The sequence below is a fragment of the Neomonachus schauinslandi genome, chromosome 6 (genome assembly GCF_002201575.2).
Source record: "Neomonachus schauinslandi chromosome 6, ASM220157v2, whole genome shotgun sequence".
Classification (NCBI taxonomy): domain Eukaryota; kingdom Metazoa; phylum Chordata; class Mammalia; order Carnivora; family Phocidae; genus Neomonachus; species Neomonachus schauinslandi.
Window position 1 is genome coordinate 81,585,842 of NC_058408.1, and position 22,976 is coordinate 81,608,817.

At 41.5% G+C, this 22,976-nt stretch overlaps 1 protein-coding gene across 1 annotated transcript in view; it reads left to right on the forward strand.

Annotated features, from left to right (window-relative positions):
* Window positions 1–1,236: 1,236 nt before the first annotated feature.
* The window catches only part of B3GALNT2 (beta-1,3-N-acetylgalactosaminyltransferase 2), a 60,479-nt gene continuing 38,739 nt past the window's right edge, over window positions 1,237–22,976 (forward strand). The window contains exons 1-3 of the mRNA XM_021696162.2: window positions 1,237–1,583; window positions 14,236–14,383; window positions 22,168–22,268. Coding sequence (XP_021551837.1) covers window positions 1,472–1,583; window positions 14,236–14,383; window positions 22,168–22,268 — 361 coding nt within the window. The 5' untranslated portion in view covers window positions 1,237–1,471. The remainder of the gene's footprint in view (window positions 1,584–14,235; window positions 14,384–22,167; window positions 22,269–22,976) is intronic.

Genomic DNA, 22,976 nt, shown 5'->3' on the forward strand with positions numbered 1-22,976 from the left:
CGGTAGAGCCTGTGACCCTTAATCTCAGGGTCATGAGTTCAAGCCCCAAGTAGGGCAAGGAGTCTACTTTAAAAAAAAAAAAGTAATTTTAATAGACAGTTGTTTTGCTGAGATTAAATTGCCACTCAATGAGACTATCATATTGACAGTACCCGAGACCTCTTCTCCTGCACTGTTCAGTTACTTGAATAAATTCGCTTATTCCCCTTAAGTTTGTTTGAAATGGATTTTCTGTGGCTTTCAACCAAGACTTTACTCAACGATATAGTTCCTTCTGTTGCCACAACTGTGGAAACTTAAAAAAAACAAAAAACAAAAAAAACACCATAGGCCTGGCGTTCATTTTCATCCTTCCCTCCGCCTTTTAGCACGGGCACCCACGGCCTCGACCCGCGCCCTCGCGCCTCCGGCCGGGCTGCAGGACTCCGGGCAGGACCTGGTCTCCGAGGAGGGGTACTCAAATCCCACCGATCCCGCACAGCCCGCGTCCTCCTTGTCACGGCTCCGTCCTATAGGAGGTGTCACCTTGCTCTCCCCGTCTGAATCGGGGGTATGTGGTTGTACCCTCGGCCGGTCGGTCGTCGTCGTACCCCACAGCTCGACCCCCTGGGTGCGCTCTTATCCTGAGCGCCCAGAGAACAAAGCTGGGCAGGGAGCCGGGTACACGGTGCACCAGAACTAATACTTGAGGGCTTATTCACCGCTGAAGACACGCTTCGGACGGCCTGGGCCCGCTCTTCGGGCCAAGGAGACAGCAGCAGGATCCCGCCTCCCAGGCAAGGCCAGCATTCGCATAACCGAGCTCTGCGTGGCTTAAAACAAGCACCACGCTGATCTCCTTTAAATCAGAGGCGACGGGCACTCTTCGCCTCAGCTGTTTCCCTTCCAGGGTTGTGCCGGCCCCTGAGCACCGGCCGCCGGGCACCGCCGCCCTTCGGCCATCGGGGGGCAGTAGGCGTCGAGAAGGGACGCGCACGCTCCACGTGGGGCTCCGCGCTTCGCCTCCGCGACCGCCGAGTGACGCGAGCAAGGGCATGCGATCATGGGAAATGTGGTTTCCGAACCTCAGGACCACGGCGGTGCGCCCCCCGCGTAGGCCCAGAGCAGGACTTCAGCTCCCGGTTGGCCTGCGGGCGCGGGAGGGGACGCGAAGGAAGGGGACGCGAGGGAAGGGGGCAGGGCGAGTGTGAGGGGAGAGGTGGGCGGGGCCGGGGAAGGCCAAGCGGAGGGGGCGGGGTCTGGCCGGCTGAGGCGCCGCCGCCCGCCGTTGGAGGAACCTGAGGCGCGGGGCCGGGAACCAAGGGGGGTCTGGACGGCAGCGGGCGCGAGGGCAGGCGTGCCCAGAGTGGTCGCGCGTGCGTCGGCCGCCGCCCCTCGGCCTTCCTCTTCGCGGGTCCCCTCCCTCTCCGCCGGGACGCGGGAGAGCCCGGCGCGCGACAGGGGCGCGAGGTGGAGCCGGCGGGGGCGGCCAATGCGAAACTGGCTGGTGCTGCTGTGCCCGTGTGTGCTCGGAGCCGCGCTGCACCTCTGGCTGCGGCTGCGCTCCCCGCCGCCCGCCCGCGCCTCCGGAGCCGGCCCGGCAGGTGAGGTCCTGGGGCCGGGAGGGCCAGGAGGCCGTGAGGGGCGGGAGGCCGCCTCCGAGCCCCCGGGCGGCTTCCTCCGCGGAGTCCCGAAGTGGGGAACGGGCCGAACGCGACCGTCCCCAGGCGAGACAAATGGCCCTTTTCATCAACGGGGCGTTAAATCGGGCAAACTCGAGGGCGCTTTTCCCGTTTGGTGTCCCCGCCGCTTCTCACCTCCTGCTTTCTTCCTTTATGGGCACGAGAGCGGTGCCCGCCACCGCGAGTCCTTCGTCTGTCCCCCAGGCCTGGTCCGACTTGTCCGGCGCTTGCCCGCTGGCCCTGGGAGCCAAACCTTGTGTCCTTCAGCCACGGGCGGCCCCTGCGTGCACCCGGGCTCCGGCTGCCCGTCCGCCTGCCTCCTTCCCAAGCTGTTGGTCTTACTCGGTCAAGACTTGGAGGTCTTAGTGCCGTGGGCAATGCCTGTGCGTGTTTGAAAAGGCTGGGTTTTGCTTTTAAGGATAACTTTGCTTTAAGAATATACTGCATTTTGTTTTCTTTGGAAACTATGATGTAAGTCGGTTAAACAAATCTGGACATGAAATAGGGCATGGCTACGAGGGGAGTTGTTCCTGTGAGTTTGGCTTGCGAAGCCTACTAATGAAGTGTACGTGAAAACATAAAATTCTCTAACGATCCTATCCACTTGTTCTAAAACTTACACTCTCATGGGAATGAGATCTTTGTTCTTGTTCATTTCACCGCCTGATAGAATGCTTTGTCCATAGTAGGTACCCAGCGGATGTTTTTGTTGTTGTTAATGGGTTCTACCACTCCTTTTTCTTAATGGGTTTCCCCTTTTTTCTTGTCTTCTTTTTTAAGGGCTTGCCCTAGGACATATAAAGAAACCTAGAAGGCTGTTTTAAAAATGAGGTAATAGTTGTTTTGTGTTCTAACTACTCGGGGAGTTTTTTTCCTCCCACTTCTCCCCAGAACAGCTGTTTTCTTATCCAAAAGTTTTCAAAATTAGGATTGAATATTTGCAATTCTGAGATGGGTCTGTGCCTTACTTTTTAGGTAGGAAGCAAGGAAACTAATTCGGCAATCCGCAAAGCAATCTCATTGTTATAATTGGGGGTTTTTATACTGGTAACAATCTCTTAGAATCTTTTCCTATTAGACAAACCACAAGATCTTTGAAAAGGTTATTTGTGTGACCTGAATAGAATTAAAATACTGTTTAATTTATTTAATGAAAATACAGTGGTTATGGAGCATTTAACCTGTTAACAGGTTAGGATTTGGGGCCTTTTTTTTTTTTAAGGTTTTGTTTCTTAGGTTTTTGTAAACTGAGCTGAGGAAAGACTGCGATGGATATAAAATGCTTTGTAACATCTGTTAGATTTGTGTTTTACAGCTTTCTTTCCTTTTTTGTGCGATGAGTGAGCACTACTAGAATTTACTTGCAGAGCATTCTTAGGATATTTATGACCTGTAATTGCCTTTTGAGGTTGACTAAACAAGCAAAACCTCTTTGCCGTCAGGCTTAAAACTTCGTAGGCAATTTCTTAGTTTCAGTGAAGTTTTTCCTATCCCCATAGTGTTTGGATGATGCCCCTATCTGCCATCAAGTTAACCTGAGCTAGATTAAGGAGCCTGGGAAGTAGGCCATGAAGAGGATCAGGCTATAGGTGAAGAAATCAGTAACTAGTTACAAAAATTAACTTTGACTTAGGTGGATAGTGTGCATCTGGCTAGATGATAAATTAGGTATTTTAATCTAAATGAAACCTGGCAGACTCCTAACTTTCACTTTTCAAAACTAAGAACAGTAGAAGCATATCGATGGCCAAAATTCCCTGCAGCTCCTTTTCCCATTGTGTTACCACCATGTTCAAACTAAAACATTTGGGCACTTTTACATTTCTACCCTTATACCTTCAGCCTAAAGTGAGAGAGAAAACCCAAGATTTTGTTAAGTTTTCTTCCCTTGAATGAATCTTTTAAGATTTCTTTTTGTTCTCTTGTCTGCCTCTTTGTCTTCTGGCTTATTAAGTTGTGACATTATTTTTTTTAAAGGGAGACTTACCTTCCCTGAATATTAAAAAATACAAGTCCCTCTGACTTGTAGTGGATTCAGCAAATCTTTGAGAGCCTACTCTGTGCCCGCTCCTGTTGTAGCTGTAGAGTTACAACAGTAATCCAGATCACGTCCCTGCTGTCATGCAGTTTACAATTTAGAAGGGAAGACAGAATGGAGAAAATAATTATTTAATATCCTAGGGGATAGTGATAGGCGAGATGACAAAATGAAAGCAGTGTAAGAGGACAGAGAATGGTGTGCTGCTGGTCTAAATAGAGAAGTCAGGGGAGGCCCCTCTAAGGAGGGACCTGAATGAAGTGCAGGAGTCCTGTCTGCACCTGGCGCTTTTCTAATGTAGAAAACGGCCGAGGGGCGCCTGGGTGGCTCAGTTGGTTAAGCGACTGCCTTCCGCTCAGGTCATGATCCTGGAGTCCCAGGATCGAGTCCCGCATCGGGCTCCCTGCTCGGCGGGGAGCCTGCTTCTCCCTCTGACCCTCCCCCTTCTCATGCTCTCTCTATCTCATTCTCTCTCTCAAATAAATAAATAAAATCTTTAAAAAAAAAAAAAGAAAGAAAACGGCCGAAATACGGTCCAGGAGAGCAACTGGTGAAGAGGAAGCAGGTCTCTTGAAATCTGTGGGTGAATGAGGAGAGTGGAGACAGGGACACTAGACTGGAGAATATAGAGGATATATCTAATATAAGATACTCGTTTTGGGTAATACCTTAGCAGGAATTACATAAACAGTAAATTTGGAAAAAGAATGAGACCAAAGACGTCTTCTCTTTCTAGGATATTTGGAGAGAAGGAAACCAAAGGGAAAGGAAAGAAGCATATCCATTCAATAAATGCCTAGAGCGCTAGGTATCGAGCGAGCTAGATGTGGAGTCCCCTGCTCTGAGATCCTCCTAGTCTGTTGAACTGAAACAGACAGGGAGCAAGGAGAAGGCCAAAGACAAACTGAGCTTGCTTTACAATTTTGCCTAGGGCCAGTTCATCCAAAATTATCCCAGTATGTTAATCTTGTCTCTGTGCTTTGGTTTCCTTATTTATAAAATGATGATCTCATTGGATATAAGATACAATACAACACCCAGAAAAGTGCCTGATTCATAGTAAACACTCCATGAATTTTAGAGAGGAGGAATAGGATAGTGGTGGCTGGTGCGTAGGCTAGTGAGGTATTTGGGGAGGTTTTTGAGATTGGCGAGAGCATACTAGTAGTGTATGTGATGATTGTCCTTATCAGTAGATCTGTCATGAAGTTATATGTTTCCCTCATTTCTAAGATTTCTGCTAATTTGTGATTGATGTGAGAGCATGCATGTGAGAGTGGAAATTTTGGTCTGATTTTTAAGAATCCTTGGGCCTATTTTGAACAATCAGTTTTGAAATCAACCTCCCTTGGTCTTGAATAAATTTTTGGATGTCCGCTCTAAGTACAGAGCCTCACAGGTTGCCAGACCCTCAGGATACATTACATATTAGAGAATAGAATGCTGTTGTCCTCAGGGAGCTTGTGTGGGGTTTTAATTATTCCTGGCATGAAAATTTGTTTTTTGTTTATTGCTCTATATCTACCATCTAGAACAGTGAACATAGGTGCTTAGTAATTTGAAGGAATGAATCAAGAGAATAAAACTGGGAAAGTATGAATGAATTTGTCACCTATATATCGTCTATTCACATTCCATGATGACCTTAGGATACAAATTTTTTCTTATAAAAGTAAAACAAGTTCTTTGTAGAAAAATTTGAAATTATTTTTAAAAACAGGGAAAATTATCTATATTTTTAAAAAATTGTATTGATGTATAATATACATTCAGAAAAGGGCCTGTAAATGTATAGCTTGATATATTTTCACAAACTGAATATACCCAACTAATCCTGCACCTCAGAAGCAAGCTCCCTTCATGCTCTCTTCCATCACTGCCAGGAGTGGTAACCACTATCCTGATCTTAAATGGCAGAGATTTGCCTGTTGGTACTTTATATAAATGGAACCACACAGTATGTACATTGTTCTTATAGTCTGCTGATCTTAATGTGGTGAATAACAATATAACTCTATGGCTACATATAGATACACCATAATTTAACTAATGCTTTATTTCTGCATTCCTGGATTTTTGCAGTTTTTCACTATTAATAAATGACATTGTGATGAATAGAGATCTTTTAGTACATCACTGATTATTTCTTTTATTTTTTAAAGAGTTTATTTATTTATTTGATAGCACAAGTAGGCAGAGTGGCAGACAGAGGGGAAGGTGGAGGGAGAGGAGAGGCAGGCTCCCTGCTGAGCAAAAAGCCCGACGTGGGGCTTGATCCCAGGACCCCAGGATCATGACCTGAGCCGAAGGCAGATGCTTAACCAACTGAGCCACTCAGGTGCCCTGATTATTTCTTTAGAATAAGTTCTTAGACATGGAATTGCTGGATAGAAGTTATACAGTTCTGGGGAGCCTGGGTGGCTCAGTCGGTTAAGTGTCTGACTCCCGATCTCAACTCAGGTCTTGATCTCAGAGTCGTGAGTTCACGCCCCGTCCGTGTTGGCCTCCACTCTGGGCATGGAGCCTTCTTAAAAAAAAAAAAAATTATCTGAGGTAGTTGATGTGTATTGGCAAATTGTCCCATAGAAGACTACCAAATTCCATTCCAGCAGCAACGTAGGAGAGGAGCCATTTCCTTAAAATAGCTCTCCACATTTCCTTGCAATACCAATGATTGGAGTATTATTTAAGAAGATATTTGTCAGTTTGAATGTAGCAGAAGCCTGGTACCTTACTGCTCTAATTCAAACTTGATTCCTAATGAAACTGAGTATTTTTTCATAGGTTGGTTGGCTATTTGCATTTTATCTGTGAATTATCTTTGTGTCTTTTTGTAGCATGTTTACTTCTTAGCTGTTCATTTCTTTCTTTGCTGTCTCCAGATGCCAGAATCAAAGTAGGTCCCCTGTACTAGCAACGTGTAGCAAAGGGTGCTGAAAGTATACAGGCAAAGGCCGGTTGGGGCACTAGGAACGTGGGCATTCTTGTACAAGCGTTCATTGAGCACCCACCCCCTGGGTTTTGTACCGCGTAACGCAGTACTCACAAGTCTATTGGACTGATTTACATTGCTGGTACATGGTAGAAGAAACCTGTTTTGTTTTTTTTTTTAAATAATTTATTTATTTGACAGAGAGAGAGCACAAGTAGGCAGAGAGGCAGGCAGAGGGAGAAGGAGAAACAGGCTCCCCGCGGAGCAGGGAGCCCGACATAGGGCTCCATCCCAGGACCCTGGGATCATGACCCGAGCCGAAGGCAGTCGCTTAACTGACTGAGCCACCCAGGCACCCCAAGAAACCTGTTTTTTTAACTGAGATATAATTGACCTATTACATGAGTTTCACGTGTATGACATTGATTCAATATATGTACATATTGTAAAAATGAACACGATCTAACGTAGTTATAATTTTTTTCTTGTGATGAGAACTTTTGAGATCTCTTAACAACTTTCAAATATGCATTACAGCGTTATTCACTATAGCCACCAAGTTGTACATTACATCCCCATGACTTCTTTATTTTAACTGGAAGTCTGTACTTTTTGACCCCCTTCACCCATTTTGCCCACATGTCACCCCTCACCTCTGGCAACCACCAGTCTGTTCTCTATGAGTTCGGTGTTTTGTTTTGTTTAGATTCTACATAAAAGTGAGACTGTAGGGGCGCCTGAGTGCCTCAGTCGTTAAGCGTCTGCCTTCGGCTCAGGTCATGATCCCGGGGTCCTGGGTCGAGCCCCGTATCAGGCTCCCTGCTCAGCGGGGAGCCTGCTTCTCCCTCTCCCACTCCCACTCCCCCTGCTTGTGTTCCCTCTCTCGCTGTGTCTCTTTCTGTCAAATAAATAAATAAAATCTTTAAAAAAATAAAATAAATGTTCACGGAATTTCTAAGAAAAATAAAGAATAATCTCCTTTAAAAAAAAAAAGTGATGGGCACCTGGGTGGCTCAGTTGGTTAAGCGACTGCCTTCGGCTCAGGTCATGATCCAGGAGTCCCGGGATCGAGTCCCGCATCAGGCTCCCTGCTCAGCGGGGAGTCTGCTTCTCCCTCTGACCCTCCTCCCTCTCGTGCTCTCTCTTTCTCATTCTCTCTCCCAAATAAAATAAAAATAAAATCTTAAAAAAAAAAAAGTGAGACTGTATCATATTTGTCTTTCTCTGTCTGACTTGGTTCACTTAGCATAACATCCTCAAGGTCTATCCATGTTGTCAGAAATGGCAAGAAATTTCCTTCTCTTTTATGGCAAATAATATTCCATTGTATTTGTCTATAACACGTTTTCTTTGTTCATCTGTCAGTGAACACTTAGGTTATTTCCATGTCTTGGCTATTGTAAATAGCGCTGCAATGAACAGGGTGTGCAAATATCTTCTCCAATGTTTTCATTTCCTTCGAATAAATACCCGGAAGTGGAATTGCTGGATCATGTGGTAGTTCTAGTTTTAAGTTTCTGAGGAACCTCCATAGTGTTTATTACAGGGGCTACAGCGACTTATAGTCCCACCAAAAGTGCACAAGCCTTCCTTTTTCTACACTTTTCTACCAACACTTGTTGTTTCTTATCTTTTTGATACTAGCCATTCTGACAGGTGTGAGGTGATCTCACATTGTGGTTTTGATTTGCATTTTCCTGATGATGAGTGATGTTGACTGTACCTGTTGGTCATCTGTATGTTGTCTTTGGAAACATGTCTATTCAGATCCGCTGCCTATTTTTTAATTGGATTGCTTGGTTTTTTGCTATTGAATTGTAAGAGTTTTTTTTAAATATATTTTCAGTATTAATCCCTTATCAGATACATGATTTGCAAATATTTTATCCCATTTATAGGTTATCTTTTCATTTTGTTGATGGTTTCCTTTGCTGTGCAGAAGCTTTTTAGTTTGATGTAGTGCTGCTTATTTATTTTTGCTTTTGTTGCATTTGCTTCTGGTGACAAATCCAAAAAATCATCACCAAAACCAGTGTCAGGGAGCTTACCCCCTATGTTTTATTCTAGGAGTTTTATGATGTCAGGTCTTAGGTTCAAATCTTTGATCCATTTTAAGTTGATTTTTGTGTATGGTATAAGCTGGTGGTCTGGTTTCATTCTTTTACGTATGGCTGTCTAGTTTTCCCAGCACCAACGCTTCTCGGCCTTTTAGCTAAGATCAAGTGTAGTACCAACATCATCTGTTGAAGAGACTATTCTTTCCCCATTGTGTATTCTTGTCTCCTTTGTCATAGGTTAATTGACCATATAATTGTGGGTTTATTTCTGGGCTCTTTTCTATTCCATTGATCTGTGTGTCAGTTTTTATGCCAAAACTATGCTGTTTTAATTACCATATCCTTGTAATATAGTTTGAAACCAGGGAGCATAATGCCTCCAGTTTTTTGGTTGGTGTTTTTTTGTTGTTGTTGTTTTTTGTTTGTTTGTTTTTTCTTTTCATTTTTTTCACCTATGACCCCACCTACCTCCCTTCTGGCAACCACCAAGTTTTTCTGTTTATTTAAGAGTCTGCTTTTTTGTTTGTCTCTCTCTCTTTTTTTTTTTTTGCCTTGTTTCATCATTTGTTTCTTCGATTCCACATATGAGTGAAATCATATTTGTCTTTCTCTAACTGACTTATTTCACTTAGCATAGTACTCTCTTGGTCCATTTATGTTGTTGCAAATGGTAAGATTTCATTCTTTTTTATGGTCAAGTGATAGTCCATTGTGTGTATATACCACATCTTCTTTATCCATTCATCTACCAATAGACACTTGGGCTACTTACATATCTTGGCTACTGTAAATAATGCTGGGGTAAACATAAGGGTGCATGTATCTTTTCAGTCATGTTGCTTGATTTGCAAATACTGAACCACTTTTGCATCCCTAGAATAAATCCCACTTGACTGTGGTGAATGATTTTTTTAAATATATCATTGTATTGTCGGTTTCCTGATATTTTGTTGAGAATTTTTACATCTGGGTTTTGTTCTTCCTCTAGCTTCTTTAGGCATAAGGTTAGATTATTTGAGATTTTTCTTGTTTCTTGAGGTAGGCCTGTATTGCTGTAATCATCCCTCTTAGATGATGATAGAACAGCTTATGCTTCACAATGCCCTCCTGTTTTGTTCTTTCCTGAGATTGCTGTGGCTATTTAAGGTCTTTTGTGGTTTCATACAAATGTTAGAGTTGTTTGCTGTATTTCTGTGAAAAATGCCACTAGAATTTTGATAGGCATTGCATTGAATCTGTACATTGCTTTGGGTAGTATGGACGTTTAAAAAATATTCTTCCAACCCGTGAGCACAGAATATCATTCCATTTATTTGTGTCTTCTTCAGTTTCTTTCATCAGTGTCTTACAGCTTCCAGTGTACAGCTCTTTCACCTCCTTGGTTAAATTTATTCCTAGGTAATTTATTCTTTTTGATTCAGTTGTTAATAGGATTGGTTTCTGAATTTTTTTTTTGCTAGTTCATTATTAGTGTCTAAAGTGCCACTGATTTTTGTAGATTGATTTTGTATCCTGCAACCTTACTGAATTTGTTTGTTATTTCTAATAGTTTTTTGGTTGAGTCTTTAGAAACCTATTTTTCAGTATATCTGGAAGGAAAATTTTTTTCAAAGGCCAAAATCTGCCACGCACTTCTCTACTGCAAGAAAAGGAGAAATGCGTGTAAACTAAAGCAGTTCCTCAGAAGCTGCTTAGACATGGATTAGAAGCAGAGAGAGGATTGGCAGTGGAATGAGATCAAAAAGTAGTTTGCAACCATAAGCCGTGGGATTTTCACATGCCACATGGTCATCTTTATCTTTATTATTTATTTATTAAGTTTTAGAAAAATCTTGTTTGGCAGTGAGATGAAGAAACCAGGGATAAACCGTTGGAATAGGCTTGGGATTTTTTTTCTCATATTTTAAGTTTTTATTATGAAAATCTTTAAACATACCAAAAGTATAAGATTATAAACAAATATTACGTACTTACCATACACCTTCAACTCCCGTTTTTCGTAAACACTCCTACCCACTTCTTCCCACTGGATGATTTGGAAGCAAATCACAGATAAGTTATTATTTCCATAAATGTCTTAGTATATTATCTCTAGAGATAGACTTTAAAAAACCATAACCACAAAACTGTCATCACAGTTAGAAAAATTAATGATTCTTTCCAATATTTAGTGTTCAGAATTTCCCAACTGTCTTTTTTTATTATTATATTTTAATTCCAGTGTACTTAACCTACAGTGTTGTATTAGTTTCAGGTGTACCATATAGTGACTCAGCACTTCCACATATTTCTCAGTGCTCACCATTAGGACATCCCTGTCATGGTCCAGTGGAGTCCGAATTGAAGCAGTGGGTAGAATTAATGATGAGAAAGGGATAGATTTCAGATATTTTTCATGAAGACTTTGTCAGTCAAGAACAAGTTAAATTATGTTTCATGTAATCCATTTCTCAAAGGTTTATTTTGATTTTCTACCAAAAATTAGGCAGTGATATTTGGCACTTAATGGTTTGTTTTAGTTATTTTATGATTTTCCTTTTGTGCATCAACCTTGTTTTCTGATGATGTCAGGTAAATGAGGCATTTCGGTTAAATGTGATTTTGCTCTTCTACAGCTTTTAATCGTTCCAGAAGACATTTTGAAATGGATGAAATAGACTATCTGAAGACTTTTTGATATCAGTTTGTTTGTTTTTATTAGGAAACTAAGGCACAGGGATTTAAATAGCTTGTTACTGGTATCATGCAGGTTTTGGAATCAATGTCCGATATGTATGGTTACTACATTTGCCTCATTCCTGTTGCTAAAAGTACCTACTATTAATATTTTTCTGTGAAAAAGTGGGGGTGAAGTGGGATATCAGTGCCAATTTTACATAAGCATTTAAATTATTCTCCAAATTCAGACTCATTTAGAGTTAGTTCCAGTAATAGGTACAACTTTCATTGTATAGTTGTGTGTGTCTGAGAAAAAAATGTTCCTGGGCCATGAGTTTAAAAAAATTAACGTGCTAACCAGCATTTCCAGTGATCTGCTTATCACTAATTCCCCGTCCTGAACTGGTGTTACAAATAAAAGATCAGAATTTAGTCTCAGATGAGCTACATGGAGCTGTGGTGCTAATAGAACAGTGAAGGAGCTGTGGTGCTAATAGAACAATGAAGAATGGAGTTAAATTGCCAGGAATTAAATCTAGCTGTTTGCCTTAGGGGAAGTTACTGAATTCTCTTTGCCTCTTTCCTTACTTGTTTAATAAGGAGCCTGACCCCACCTACTTCTCAGGGTTGTGAGCATTAAATGATACTCTACATGCAAAGCATTAAACTGATACTCTATACGTAGTATTTAGTACTTTATAGGTGTGCAATAAATATGGTCTATTATAAGCAAGCTTAGTCAAGGAAAATTTGGATTTACATTAAAGATAAATTCCTGCCTAGGGAATTTATGACCGCCTGGGTGGCACCGTCGGTTAGGTGGTCAGCTCTTGGTTTCAGCTCAGGTCATGATCTCACAGCCCTGGGATCAAGCCCCCACTCAGCGGGGAGTCTGCTTGGGATTCTCTCTCCCTCTCCCTTCCCCTCCCACTTGTGCTCTCTCTCTCTCTCTCTCTAAAATAAATAACAACAACAACAAAAGATAAATTCCTGCCTTTAAAGAAGAATTTGTTTTAGTACAGGATTCACAGTAGGCTAAAATAACATCTCTACTTCATTTAGGTTAAATTTTTTTTTTAGAAACGTGTCTGTTGTGAGGCGCCTGGGTGGCTCAGTTGGTTAAGCAACTGCCTTCGGCTCAGGTCATGATCCTGGAGTCCCGGGATCGAGTCCCGCATCGGGCTCCCTGCTCGGCAGGGAGTCTGCTTCTCCCTCTGACCCTCCTCCCTCTCATGCTCTCTGTCTATCATTCTCTCTCTCTCAAATAAATAAATAAAAATCTTTAAAAAAAAAAAAAAAAAAAAAGAAACGTGTCTGTTGTGGAAAATAAGGTATCTACACCAAAATTCATATTTTCCTAGAATTGTTACAATGTAATATCCTTCAGGTATCCTATTAGAAGACTCTGTCTCCCAGATTTTCTTTTTATTATTTTAATTGGTCCTTTGAAAAAATATCAACATATTTTTGTTGTCTATTGGCTGAATACATGGATCCTATGGCATATAAAAGGATTGCACTTAATGTAGTAAAGATCTCTGGCCTTCAGTTATTTATTTTTGGAAACATTTTGGATCAGTTCCCATGGTTGGAGAAAGAGGTGAAAGGGGCCCCTCATCAGAGCTGTATATAAGCTTGTAGCACTCCAGCTTTGAAACTGGTGATAGAAAACAAAGTATCTTTCCCTTCTGTCTTCTAAGGACAAATTTTTTTTAAATGTAATCCTGCCCATTAGACCTTATGGCAGTAAAAAATGAGCCATTCATATGAGTTGTCACTTGATTTATTTGTGTGTGTGTGTGTGTGTGTGTGTCCACCTCCCTGGAAATGTTGCTTCCCTCTTTCATTCTTTGGGATATTTAATAAGTGATGCGAGGTTTGCCGGCTGTAGAATTTATTGGTATTAATCAGGGTTCTGGTACTTTCTAGCATAGTAGTCTTTCAGCTTTATTTCCCAATCTTACTGATTTTTTTTTTAAGAGAAAGAGCAAGAGCTGGAGTGGGGGGTGCAGAGGGAGAGGAAGAAAGAGAATCCCAAGCAGGCTCCATGCCCAGCACAGAGCCCAACATGGGGCTCGATCTCACGACCCTGAAATCATGACCTGAGCTGAAATCAAGAGTTGGCCGCTCAACCGAGCCACCCAGGTGCCCCCTATAATGTTAATGTAGGCCTTCGCCTTTGAAAGCACATATTTGTGTGGTGGTTATAGTTGCTGTTGGTTGCCAGTGAGTGCCTACTATTTTGGTATCAAACTGGGACCTTTATACACATTATCTCATTTTTACAACGGCCACTTCTATGAGAAGTGTTACTATACCCATTTGTAGTTTAGGAAACTGAGGCTCAAGAAGTTAACTTTTCAGGGTGGCTGGCTCAGTCAGTAGAGCATGAGACTCTTGATCTCAGGGTTCAGGGTTCTCAGGGTTCAAGCCCCATGTTGGGGATAGAGATTACTTAAAATTTCTTTTTAAATCTTTAGTTAAAAAAAAAGAGAGAAGTTAAAGAACTTCTATAGGTCATAAAAGGAACCAGGATTCTGCTCATGGCCTAATGGACTCATACTGCCTACTATTGCATGGTTTATGCCGTGCTGCCTTTTCAAGCTCATTCTCACCATAAACATCTTGTTAGTTTTGAAGAATTTATGTACTTATGTGAGCATAAATATATACATATGTGGGGAAGACAAAAAGACTCTATGCCAAAAATGTTAGCAGTGGTTATCTGGATGGTACATCTGTGGGTGATTTTTAAAATATTTTTTCTTTGTATTTCTTTGTATTTTCTATACACATGAACATGTATTATTTTGTAATAAACATTTTTATGTTACATATTGAACAGTAATTGAGACATGACGTTTCTAATTTATTGTTGCTTATTTCTAGATCAATTGGCCTTATTTCCTCAGTGGAAATCTCATCATTATGATGTGGTAGTTGGTGTGTTGTCAGCTCGCAATAACCATGAACTTCGAAATGTGATAAGAAGCACCTGGCTGAAGCATTTAATACAACATCCGTCATTAAGTCAACGGTAGGTTTTCTTAGTTGGCACCTGCCTGATTAACTGAGTAAAAGTTCTGAAAAACCTCTTTTGGGAGAGTCAGAGGTGTTAATTTAGGCATGTGGCCTCTCTTCCTGGGAGAAATGGCTATTTCATTTTGCTTTCCCTCCACATAGTTGAGTCACAAAAGTAAATTTAACCAAGGTTCTTAGCTGAAAGGTAGTTAGGGGAGAATATATTCATTGGTTAACATATTAGTATTTATAGATACCTAGTTTGTTTTGTTTTTGCTTTGATTTAGAATAGTAATTCCTTTTTTTTTTTGAGAGAGAGAGCAAGAGTGAGCGGGGGGAGGGGCAGAGGGAGAGGGAGAGAGAATCTTAAGCAGGTTCCACGCCCAGCTTGGAGCCCAGTGCAGGGCTGGATCTCACAACCCTGAGGTCATGACCTGAGCTGAAATCAAGGGTTGGACACTTAACCAACTGAGCCACCCAGGTGCCCCTAGAATAGTAATTCTTAAAGGGTTCTAGTCCAGAATAGGTCTCTGCTTAGACATGTTTGTGTCTAAATATGCTTTTCACTAACTTCACAGAGGCACACTGAATTTTTTCTGTTCTATGTATTTTTTTTAAGTACACACTGTGTGTAGCTCTTTTTCCTGACTGCCCTTCAAGGACTGAGCTTTGGTAGCACATCTTATGTTGATATTAAATGGCTCAGTTATTGGTTAAGAGCCCAGGGCCTTAGTCTTCTCAGTGAGACCAGCCTCTGAAGATTACATAGTGAGGGGCTAGGGAAGAGAAGCATGGGAGGTTGAACTTTTAGTTATGTGAGGACACTCCGGTGATGAGCAGTTCTAGATGGCCCTCTCAGGATTGCATTAAACTGGCATGTTTGGGACTGAGTAGCTATACAATTACAGAATTTTCTTGTCATAAGTAGTGAACATTTATAGATTTCCTATCTTATTCATAGTGGCTTTCATTCCTTTTCAAGACAGATTTCTTTAGTTCATGAGCTCAGTGATAATAGTACCTATTACCCAGCAAATGAAAGGCCTCAGTGAAAAGTTAGTGAAAAGCATATTTAGACACAAACATGTCTAAGCAGAGACCTATTCTGGACTAGAACCCTTTAAGAATTACTATTCTAGGGGCACCTGGGTGGCTCAGTTGGTTAAGTGTCCAACCCTTGATTTCAGCTCAGGTCATGACCTCATCACTGCTGTCAGAACCTCCTCCAAAACCTGCACTTCCTAGGTAGCCTTTCCTGTCTCGGAAAATAATGAGCCCTCTCCACCAGTTGTTCAGACAGAAAATCCTGGTGACTATGTTATAAATGAGGGCGTAAGTCCCCCTTTTGGGTCTTTAAGGATCTCTCCAGCATGGTCACAGAAGTGACACTGGGAGAGGCATATGAAATTAGATTTTTTTTTTTTTTTAAAGATTCGATTTATTTATTTGACAGAGAGAGACACAGCGAGAGAGGGAACACAAGCAGGGGGAGTGGGAGAGGCAGAAGCAGGCTTCCTGCTGAGCAGGGAGCCCGATGCGGGGCTTGATCCTAGGACCCTGGGATCATGACCTGAGCCGAAGGCAGACGCTTAACCGACTGAGCCACCCAGGTGTCCCGAAATTAGATTTATTATACTCACAAGTCCTAGAGAGGGAGGCACAGTATGCCACACAGGGGGCGGCCATACAGGAGGAGAGTCCAGGGAGCAGGCTCAACCAAGCAGGTGGGGAGCCGACAGAGCGCGGGGCCCAGTGGGCACGTGCCTTTACTGAGGGTCATGGTGGAGTATACAAGCAGAAGGCATGAGGGGACCTCGTTGTGTTAGAGTGTCACTAGGTCAGTCAGGGGAGGGCCACAGGGGGATCTCGTGGCAGGGACCAGCCTTGTCACTCTGGTGTATCAGGTCACCTGAGGAGGGTGCTCATAGCCTGTTTGTGAGGAGATGTTGAGGCACCAGGAAAATAGGAAGTTTTAAAAATTTATAATACATTGTTACCTTGATTTCTTCTGTCTCTCATCCAACCCATCAGCATGTTTTCTTGGTGCTACCTTTAAGTCATATCCAGGATCCACCCCTTTACCAGTACCAACAGAACCACCACCCTCTCCCCATCAGGCCACAGTACCTCTCACTTGGAGTCTTGCAGAAGCCTCTATCTGGATTTCCTGCTTCTGCCTTTATTCCCCTATATTTTATTTTCCATGCAGCAGCCAGAGTGCTGCTTTTAAAATTCGTCAGATTACGTCCATTTTCTGCTCACACCCCTCCGTTGACTTCTCTTTAGCTCAGAGTAAAATGCCAAGTCTTTCCTGTGGTCTTTGACCTTATCTACATCTACTTGCCCTACACTGACAACCATACTGCTAGTGTACGGACTAGTGCTTCCATGCAGTAAATGTGCTTCTGCCTCGGGGCCTTTGCACTTACTGTCTCCCCTGTCTTTATCACTCTTCCACTGGATATCCTCATGGTTCACAGTCTCACGTTTTTCAGGTCTCTGTTTAGATGTCACCTTAGCAGGAGGCAGCCCTATATTAAATAGCACCTAACCCCTTTTCCCTCTGTCCTCCCTTATTGACTTTATTTTCCTTTATAATACTTATTTCCAACTGGCATGTTTATTATATTTAGCTTTATATTTATAAGTTGTCTTTCCCCACTAGAATATAGTTTCATGAGCATAGGGACTTTAACTTTTTTTTTTTTAAGATTTTATTTTGAGAGAGAGAACGTGAGTAAGCAGGGGGAGGGGCTGAGGGAGAGGGAGAGAGAATCTTAAGCAGGCTCCACACACTGGGCGTGGAGCCCAACACTGGGCTTGATCCCACGACCTGAGATCATGACCTGAGCCAAAACCAAGAGTTGGATGCTCAACTGACTGAACCACCCAGGCACCCCGGGAATTTAACTTTTTCACTAATGTATTCCCAGTACTTAGAACCTAACTTGGCACAGGGTAAGGCACTCAACAACTATTGAGGGAATGACTCAGACTAAATGTCATGAGGAAAATTAACATTCAGATAGTCACCAGTAATTTATTTGCCATCATAGTATTACTGCTTTAAATTTAGGAAGCTTGGTGATTTGTTTTATAAAAATGATGGGATACCTGTGTAAAAATAGGTATTAGCCAAAAACAACTTCTTGGGGCAGAGTAATTTTGTGGATCTAGGAAGAGTATTTAAGATGGCTTTAAAAAAACTAATTTGGTGGGCGCCTGGGTGGCTCAGTCATTAAGCATCTGCCTTCAGCTCAGGTCACGATCCTAGGGTCCTGGGATCGAGCCCCACATGGGGCTCCCTGCTCGACGGGAAGCCTGCTTCTCCCTCTCCCACTCCCCCTGCTTGTGTTCCTGCTCTTGCTGTCTCTGTCTCTGTCAAATAAATAAATAAAATCTTAAAAAAAAAAAACTAATTTGGTAAATATCTGCAATAATTTAATAAGTAAACTTACTCATTTCTGTTTATACTTTTATTCTAAATGCTAGTTGTTTATGAATGGTATTCTGCCTTAATTGGCCATTAGTAAAAGAAAATGTTTGCATTTCTGTGGCTGTGGCTTACTTTCAAATCTTGCATTTCACCGAGGGAGCCAGACTCCACATATATTTCCAGGATCTTATTTAATTAAAAGCCTTTGTAATAAAATTAATAAGTTGCCAATTTCATAAGTATCTCTTATGTATCTTCTGCAAGCAAGTAGTGTACTGCATGTGGTAGAATACAAAGATAGTTGCCATATACTCCTTGCTCAGCGGGGAGCCTGCTTCTCCCTCTGCCTGCCTGCTCTGCCTGCCGCTCTCCCTGCTTGTGCTCTCTCTCTAACAAATAAAATCTTTAAAAAAAAAAAAAATCCCCCCCCCCCCCCCAAAAATAGTTGCCATATAGTCTGAGTCTTTATGGGAGCTTGAAGTTTAATAGGGGGAAATAGATGTAATAGTGTAATAAAATGTTATATGTGCTATCATATAAATAGATATAAAACAGCCTGGAGTGTTTGGGAAACTCCAAACAGTTCCAAGTAACTGGAACCCCTGGGGGGGTTCAGGGGAGGGTGTGGGTGAGTGAGATGAAGCGCTAGGGAAGGAAAGAGGGGCCGAGAGACAGGGATTATGAGGTAGAGAGAGGGAGGGCGTCGAACCCAGAGGCAGACTGTGGCCAGCCCCTGCAGAACAGCCATGGGGACAGTGGCATGGACTACTGAGACCCAGTTAGGTGGCTGAGGGGCTGAACTAAAGCGTGACCTTAGAAGAAAATGAGGTAAATAAACGGGAGGAGGGAGAGGAGAAAGAGCAGTCTAGGATGATTGCTAGCTTTCTAAGTAGGTGAATAATGAATTCATCAATCAAGGAGCAAAAAACACTAGAAGAGAAGAGCAGGTTTCATGGGAAAGGAGTTCTGCTGTGGATATGTTGAGTTTGTGGTACCTGCAGGCAGTTACCAGCTGGTTCCCTGAAACATAATAATTACGTGTAGTGTGTATGTATGTGTTCACTGTAAGTTTTACTGATATAAAGGATGTATAGCACATAATTGACAAATGATAACATACATGATACTCTTTATTATAAATTCCATGTAGCGAGCTGATTCTCATGGAATGCTCCCATTGTTCTAGACTTTTGTATCTGTAACCATGTTGCAGTTGACAAAGGAGTGCAGTTTGGACATAAATGTTTTCTTTAAGTTAAAGAGTAAAACTAAAGAGACAACTGAGATATGTGCCAGAACTTTACTTTTAGTCAATAAAGTCAGGGACTTCTTTGGAATCAGGTAACAGGTTTTGAACAGTGGAAGAATAGTTCCTCAGTTTTTTGTACTATTCACAATGGAATGGCTACAGACACATCACTTTTTTCTTTTAATTTTTATTTATTTTTAATTCAAGTATTAACATATAGTGTTACATTAGTTTCAGGTGTACAATATAGTAATTCAGCAATTCTCTACATTACTCAGTGCTTGTCAAGATAAATGTACTCGCAATCCACTTCACCTGTTTCACCCATCCCCCCACCCACCTCCCGTCTAGCCACCACCAGTTTGTTCTCTGTACTTAAGAGTCTGTTTTTTGGGGACGCCTGAGTGGCTCAGTCAGTTAAGCGTCTGCCTTCAGCTCAGATCATGATCCCAGGGTACTGGGGTCGAGTCCTGCTTCGGGCTCCTTGCCTAGCAGGGAGCCTGCTTCTCCCTCTACCTGCTGCTCTCCCTGCTTATGTGTGCTCTCTCTCTCTCTCTCTCTCTGACAAATAAATAAATAAATATATAAAATTAAATTATAAAGAGTCTGTTTTTTGGTTTATTTCATTTTTTTCATTGTTCATTTATTTTATTTCTTAAATTCCACATATAAGTGAAATCATGTGGTATGTCTTTTTCTGAATTATTTCACTTAGCATTATACTCTCTATCTAGATCCATGCGTGTTGTTGCAAATGGCAAGAGTTCATTTTTTATGGTTGAGTAATATTCCATTGTATATATATATACACCACATCTTTATCCATTCATCTGTTGATGAACACTTCGGTTGCTTCCATATCTTGCCTACTATAAATAATGTTGCAATAAGTACAGGGTACATATATCTTTTTGAATTAGTGTTTTCATTTTCTTTGGGTACATATCCAATAGTGGAATTACTGGATCATATGGTAATTCTATTTTTAATTTTTTGAGGAACCTCCATACTGTTTTCCACAGTGGCTACAGCAGTTTGCATTTCCACCAGCAGTGCATGAGAGTTTCCTTTTCTCCACATACTAACCAACGCTTGTTATTTCTTGTCTTTTTGGTATTAGCCATTCTAACAAGTGTAAGGTGGTATCTCATTGTGGTTTTGATTTGCATTTCCGTGATGATGAGTGATGTTGAACATGGTTTCATCTGTCTGTTGGTCATCTGTATGTCTTCTTTAGAAAAATGTCTATTCATGTCTTCTGCCCATTTTCTAATTGGATTATTTGTTTTTTTGATGTTGAGTTGTATAAGTTCTTTATATATTTTGGATATTATCTCCTTATCAGATATGTCATTTGCAAATATCTTCTCCCATTCCATAGGTTGTTTTTAGTTTTATTGATTGTTTCCTTCGCTGTGGAGAAGGTTTTTATTTTGATGTAGTCCCAGTAGTTTAATTTTGCTTTTGTTTCTCTTGCCTGAGGAGACACACCTAGAAAAATGTTTCTACAGCTGATGTCAGAGAAATTATTGCCTATGTTCTCTTCTAGGAGTTTTATGGATTTAGGTCTCAGAGTTAGGTCTTTAATCCATTTTGAGTTTCTTTTCGTTTATGTTGTAAGAGAGTGGTCCCATTTCATTCTTTTGCAGGTAGCTGTCCAGTTTTCCCAACACCCTTTGTTGAAGAGACTGTCTTTTTCCCATTAGATATCCTTGCCTCCATTGTCATAGATTAATTGACCATATAATTGTGGGTTTATCTTTGGGCTGTCTATTCTGTTCCATTGATCTATGCAGACACATCCTTTTTTAAGTTTAATCTTCATTGACTTTTCCTCCAACGATTTACTTTTTTTCCCCCTCCATCTCTTAAAGTCAATAAAACCCTTATTTGTAGTGTTTGCTAGTTTCCATAGTGCAAATATTCCCACCATGACCAACTTCAGCCAACTAATACAGCATCTCTGAACACAGACTTGGGAAAGATATGCAGTAGCACATCATTTTATTTCTACCACACAGATATAATAGGTAAATATAACCCCAAGAGCATAGATAATAGTGAAATAATTAAGAAATGATTAATTTGAGTATTTTCTTTGTTTTAAAGGAATGTGTTTCATTGTAAGTTTATGTAATTTAATAAAGGCAGTTCTTAATAACCAGTCCACAGAATTCCTGAAAATTTAGCAGTTGGCTCTCATAAGCCAGTAGGAGAAGCCTTGAGAATAAATATTGTCCAGGGAGAGCAGGCAGAAAGAGAGAGAAGAGACCCAAGGGCAAAGCCCTGCTTTAAAATCTGCCCTAATGGACAGACTTGGCGAAGAAGAGCCAGTGCAGGTGACTGAGCAAGCCACATAGTGGAGGGAAGAGAGCACTGTAAGGAGACCAGCACTATGGAACCACAGATTGAAGGGCTGAAAAGTTGTCTGTGGATTTAGCAACAAATCAGTGGTTACACTGGCGGTAAACATCTCAGTATAAGTGGTGGGTGTTGAAGCTAAAATTTCTGTTTCATAAAATGAGTGGGAGATGAGAAACTAGAGCCTACAATTTTAGTTCATTCCTTTGTAGGACTTCACTAAAGGATAGGGTGGAGACAAGGAAGGGATGCTAGGTAAATAGAAATTAGTATCAGGAATTCATCTTGTTTGTAACGTGTAGGGAAGGAGCCACAGGTTACAGGTGAGGTGTAGGAGAGGAGAGGACCTCCTCTTGAATACGAAGACTAATCTGGAGCAAAAGGAATACCTTCTACAATAGAGGAAAGCAAATAAAGCAGATTGCAGATACAGATACGTTTTAGGTCGGGGCATGAGAAACTGACTTTACTGTAGTTTGTTTTTAATTGATAGGAGCATTTGCTGGTAGCCAGGCAAAACATACTCATACTTGCTTTAACACAGTACTACAGCAGAGGGCTTACACATCCGTCGCTTGGTGGTTGGCAACTTTCAGTTTGTCTGTTCCTCTTTTGCTAGGCTAGAAAAATAAAGTTAGAATTAATCCTAATAAATACCTGTGTCTCAAAGTAAAAGCTTTGAAATGGGCGTGAGGAAACGTGTATGCACAAAATGAAGATCAGTATCTGATGTTAATGCCAACACATCTTTCAGTGTGCTTGTGAAGTTCATAATAGGTGCTCATGGTTGTGCCGTGCCAGTGGAAGACAGGGAGGATCCTTACTCCTGCAGACTGCTCAACATCACGAATCCGGGTGAGTCGTCTTTTTCCTCAGCCCCGTGACTCCGCGTACAAGTTTGATGCTGAGGAAAAGTTTGCTAAGCTGACTAGTCTGGTGGTCTGTTTTTAGCAGACGACGATTGAGCTTTCATCAAAATGTATCTTTCATCCTTTTTGACAGAGTGATCACTCTAGCTGTGAGGAGTCTTTTTAGATATATATAATTTCAGGATCCGGGACAGTTTGTTCCTCGGTATGATTCACATGCATTTGGAGATCCCTTGCGCATAGATAAATCTGAATAATGGAGTTTTGAACTTTGAGATAACTGCTGATTTCACCATCTTGTCAATTTACAGTAACCTTGATAGGAATATTGTGTCAACTTTCTTTTAGAATTATTGCCTATAAGCTCCTGCAAAAGAAACAATGGTAAAAAATTTTAAATATGAGTAATAGTTTGTATTCCTTTACAGTTAAAGATCTGTGGGAGTTCTGATGATGAAGAAAGATGGTCCTAATCAGGTTCCCTCTGTTACCAGGGAACCCGTTTTAGGACATTGCTAACTGTACAAGCAGATGTCTTTCTTTACCAGCATTTCCTTTTATGTTCAGCTATCGTTTTAAGGAAGACTAAAGTTTTCAAAGTCTTAGGTGTGCTGATTTTAACTTCTGGTATTTTAAGATCTGGCAGACCTTTGTAATTATGTACACTTTACTCTTACAAGCAGCGATAGTGATG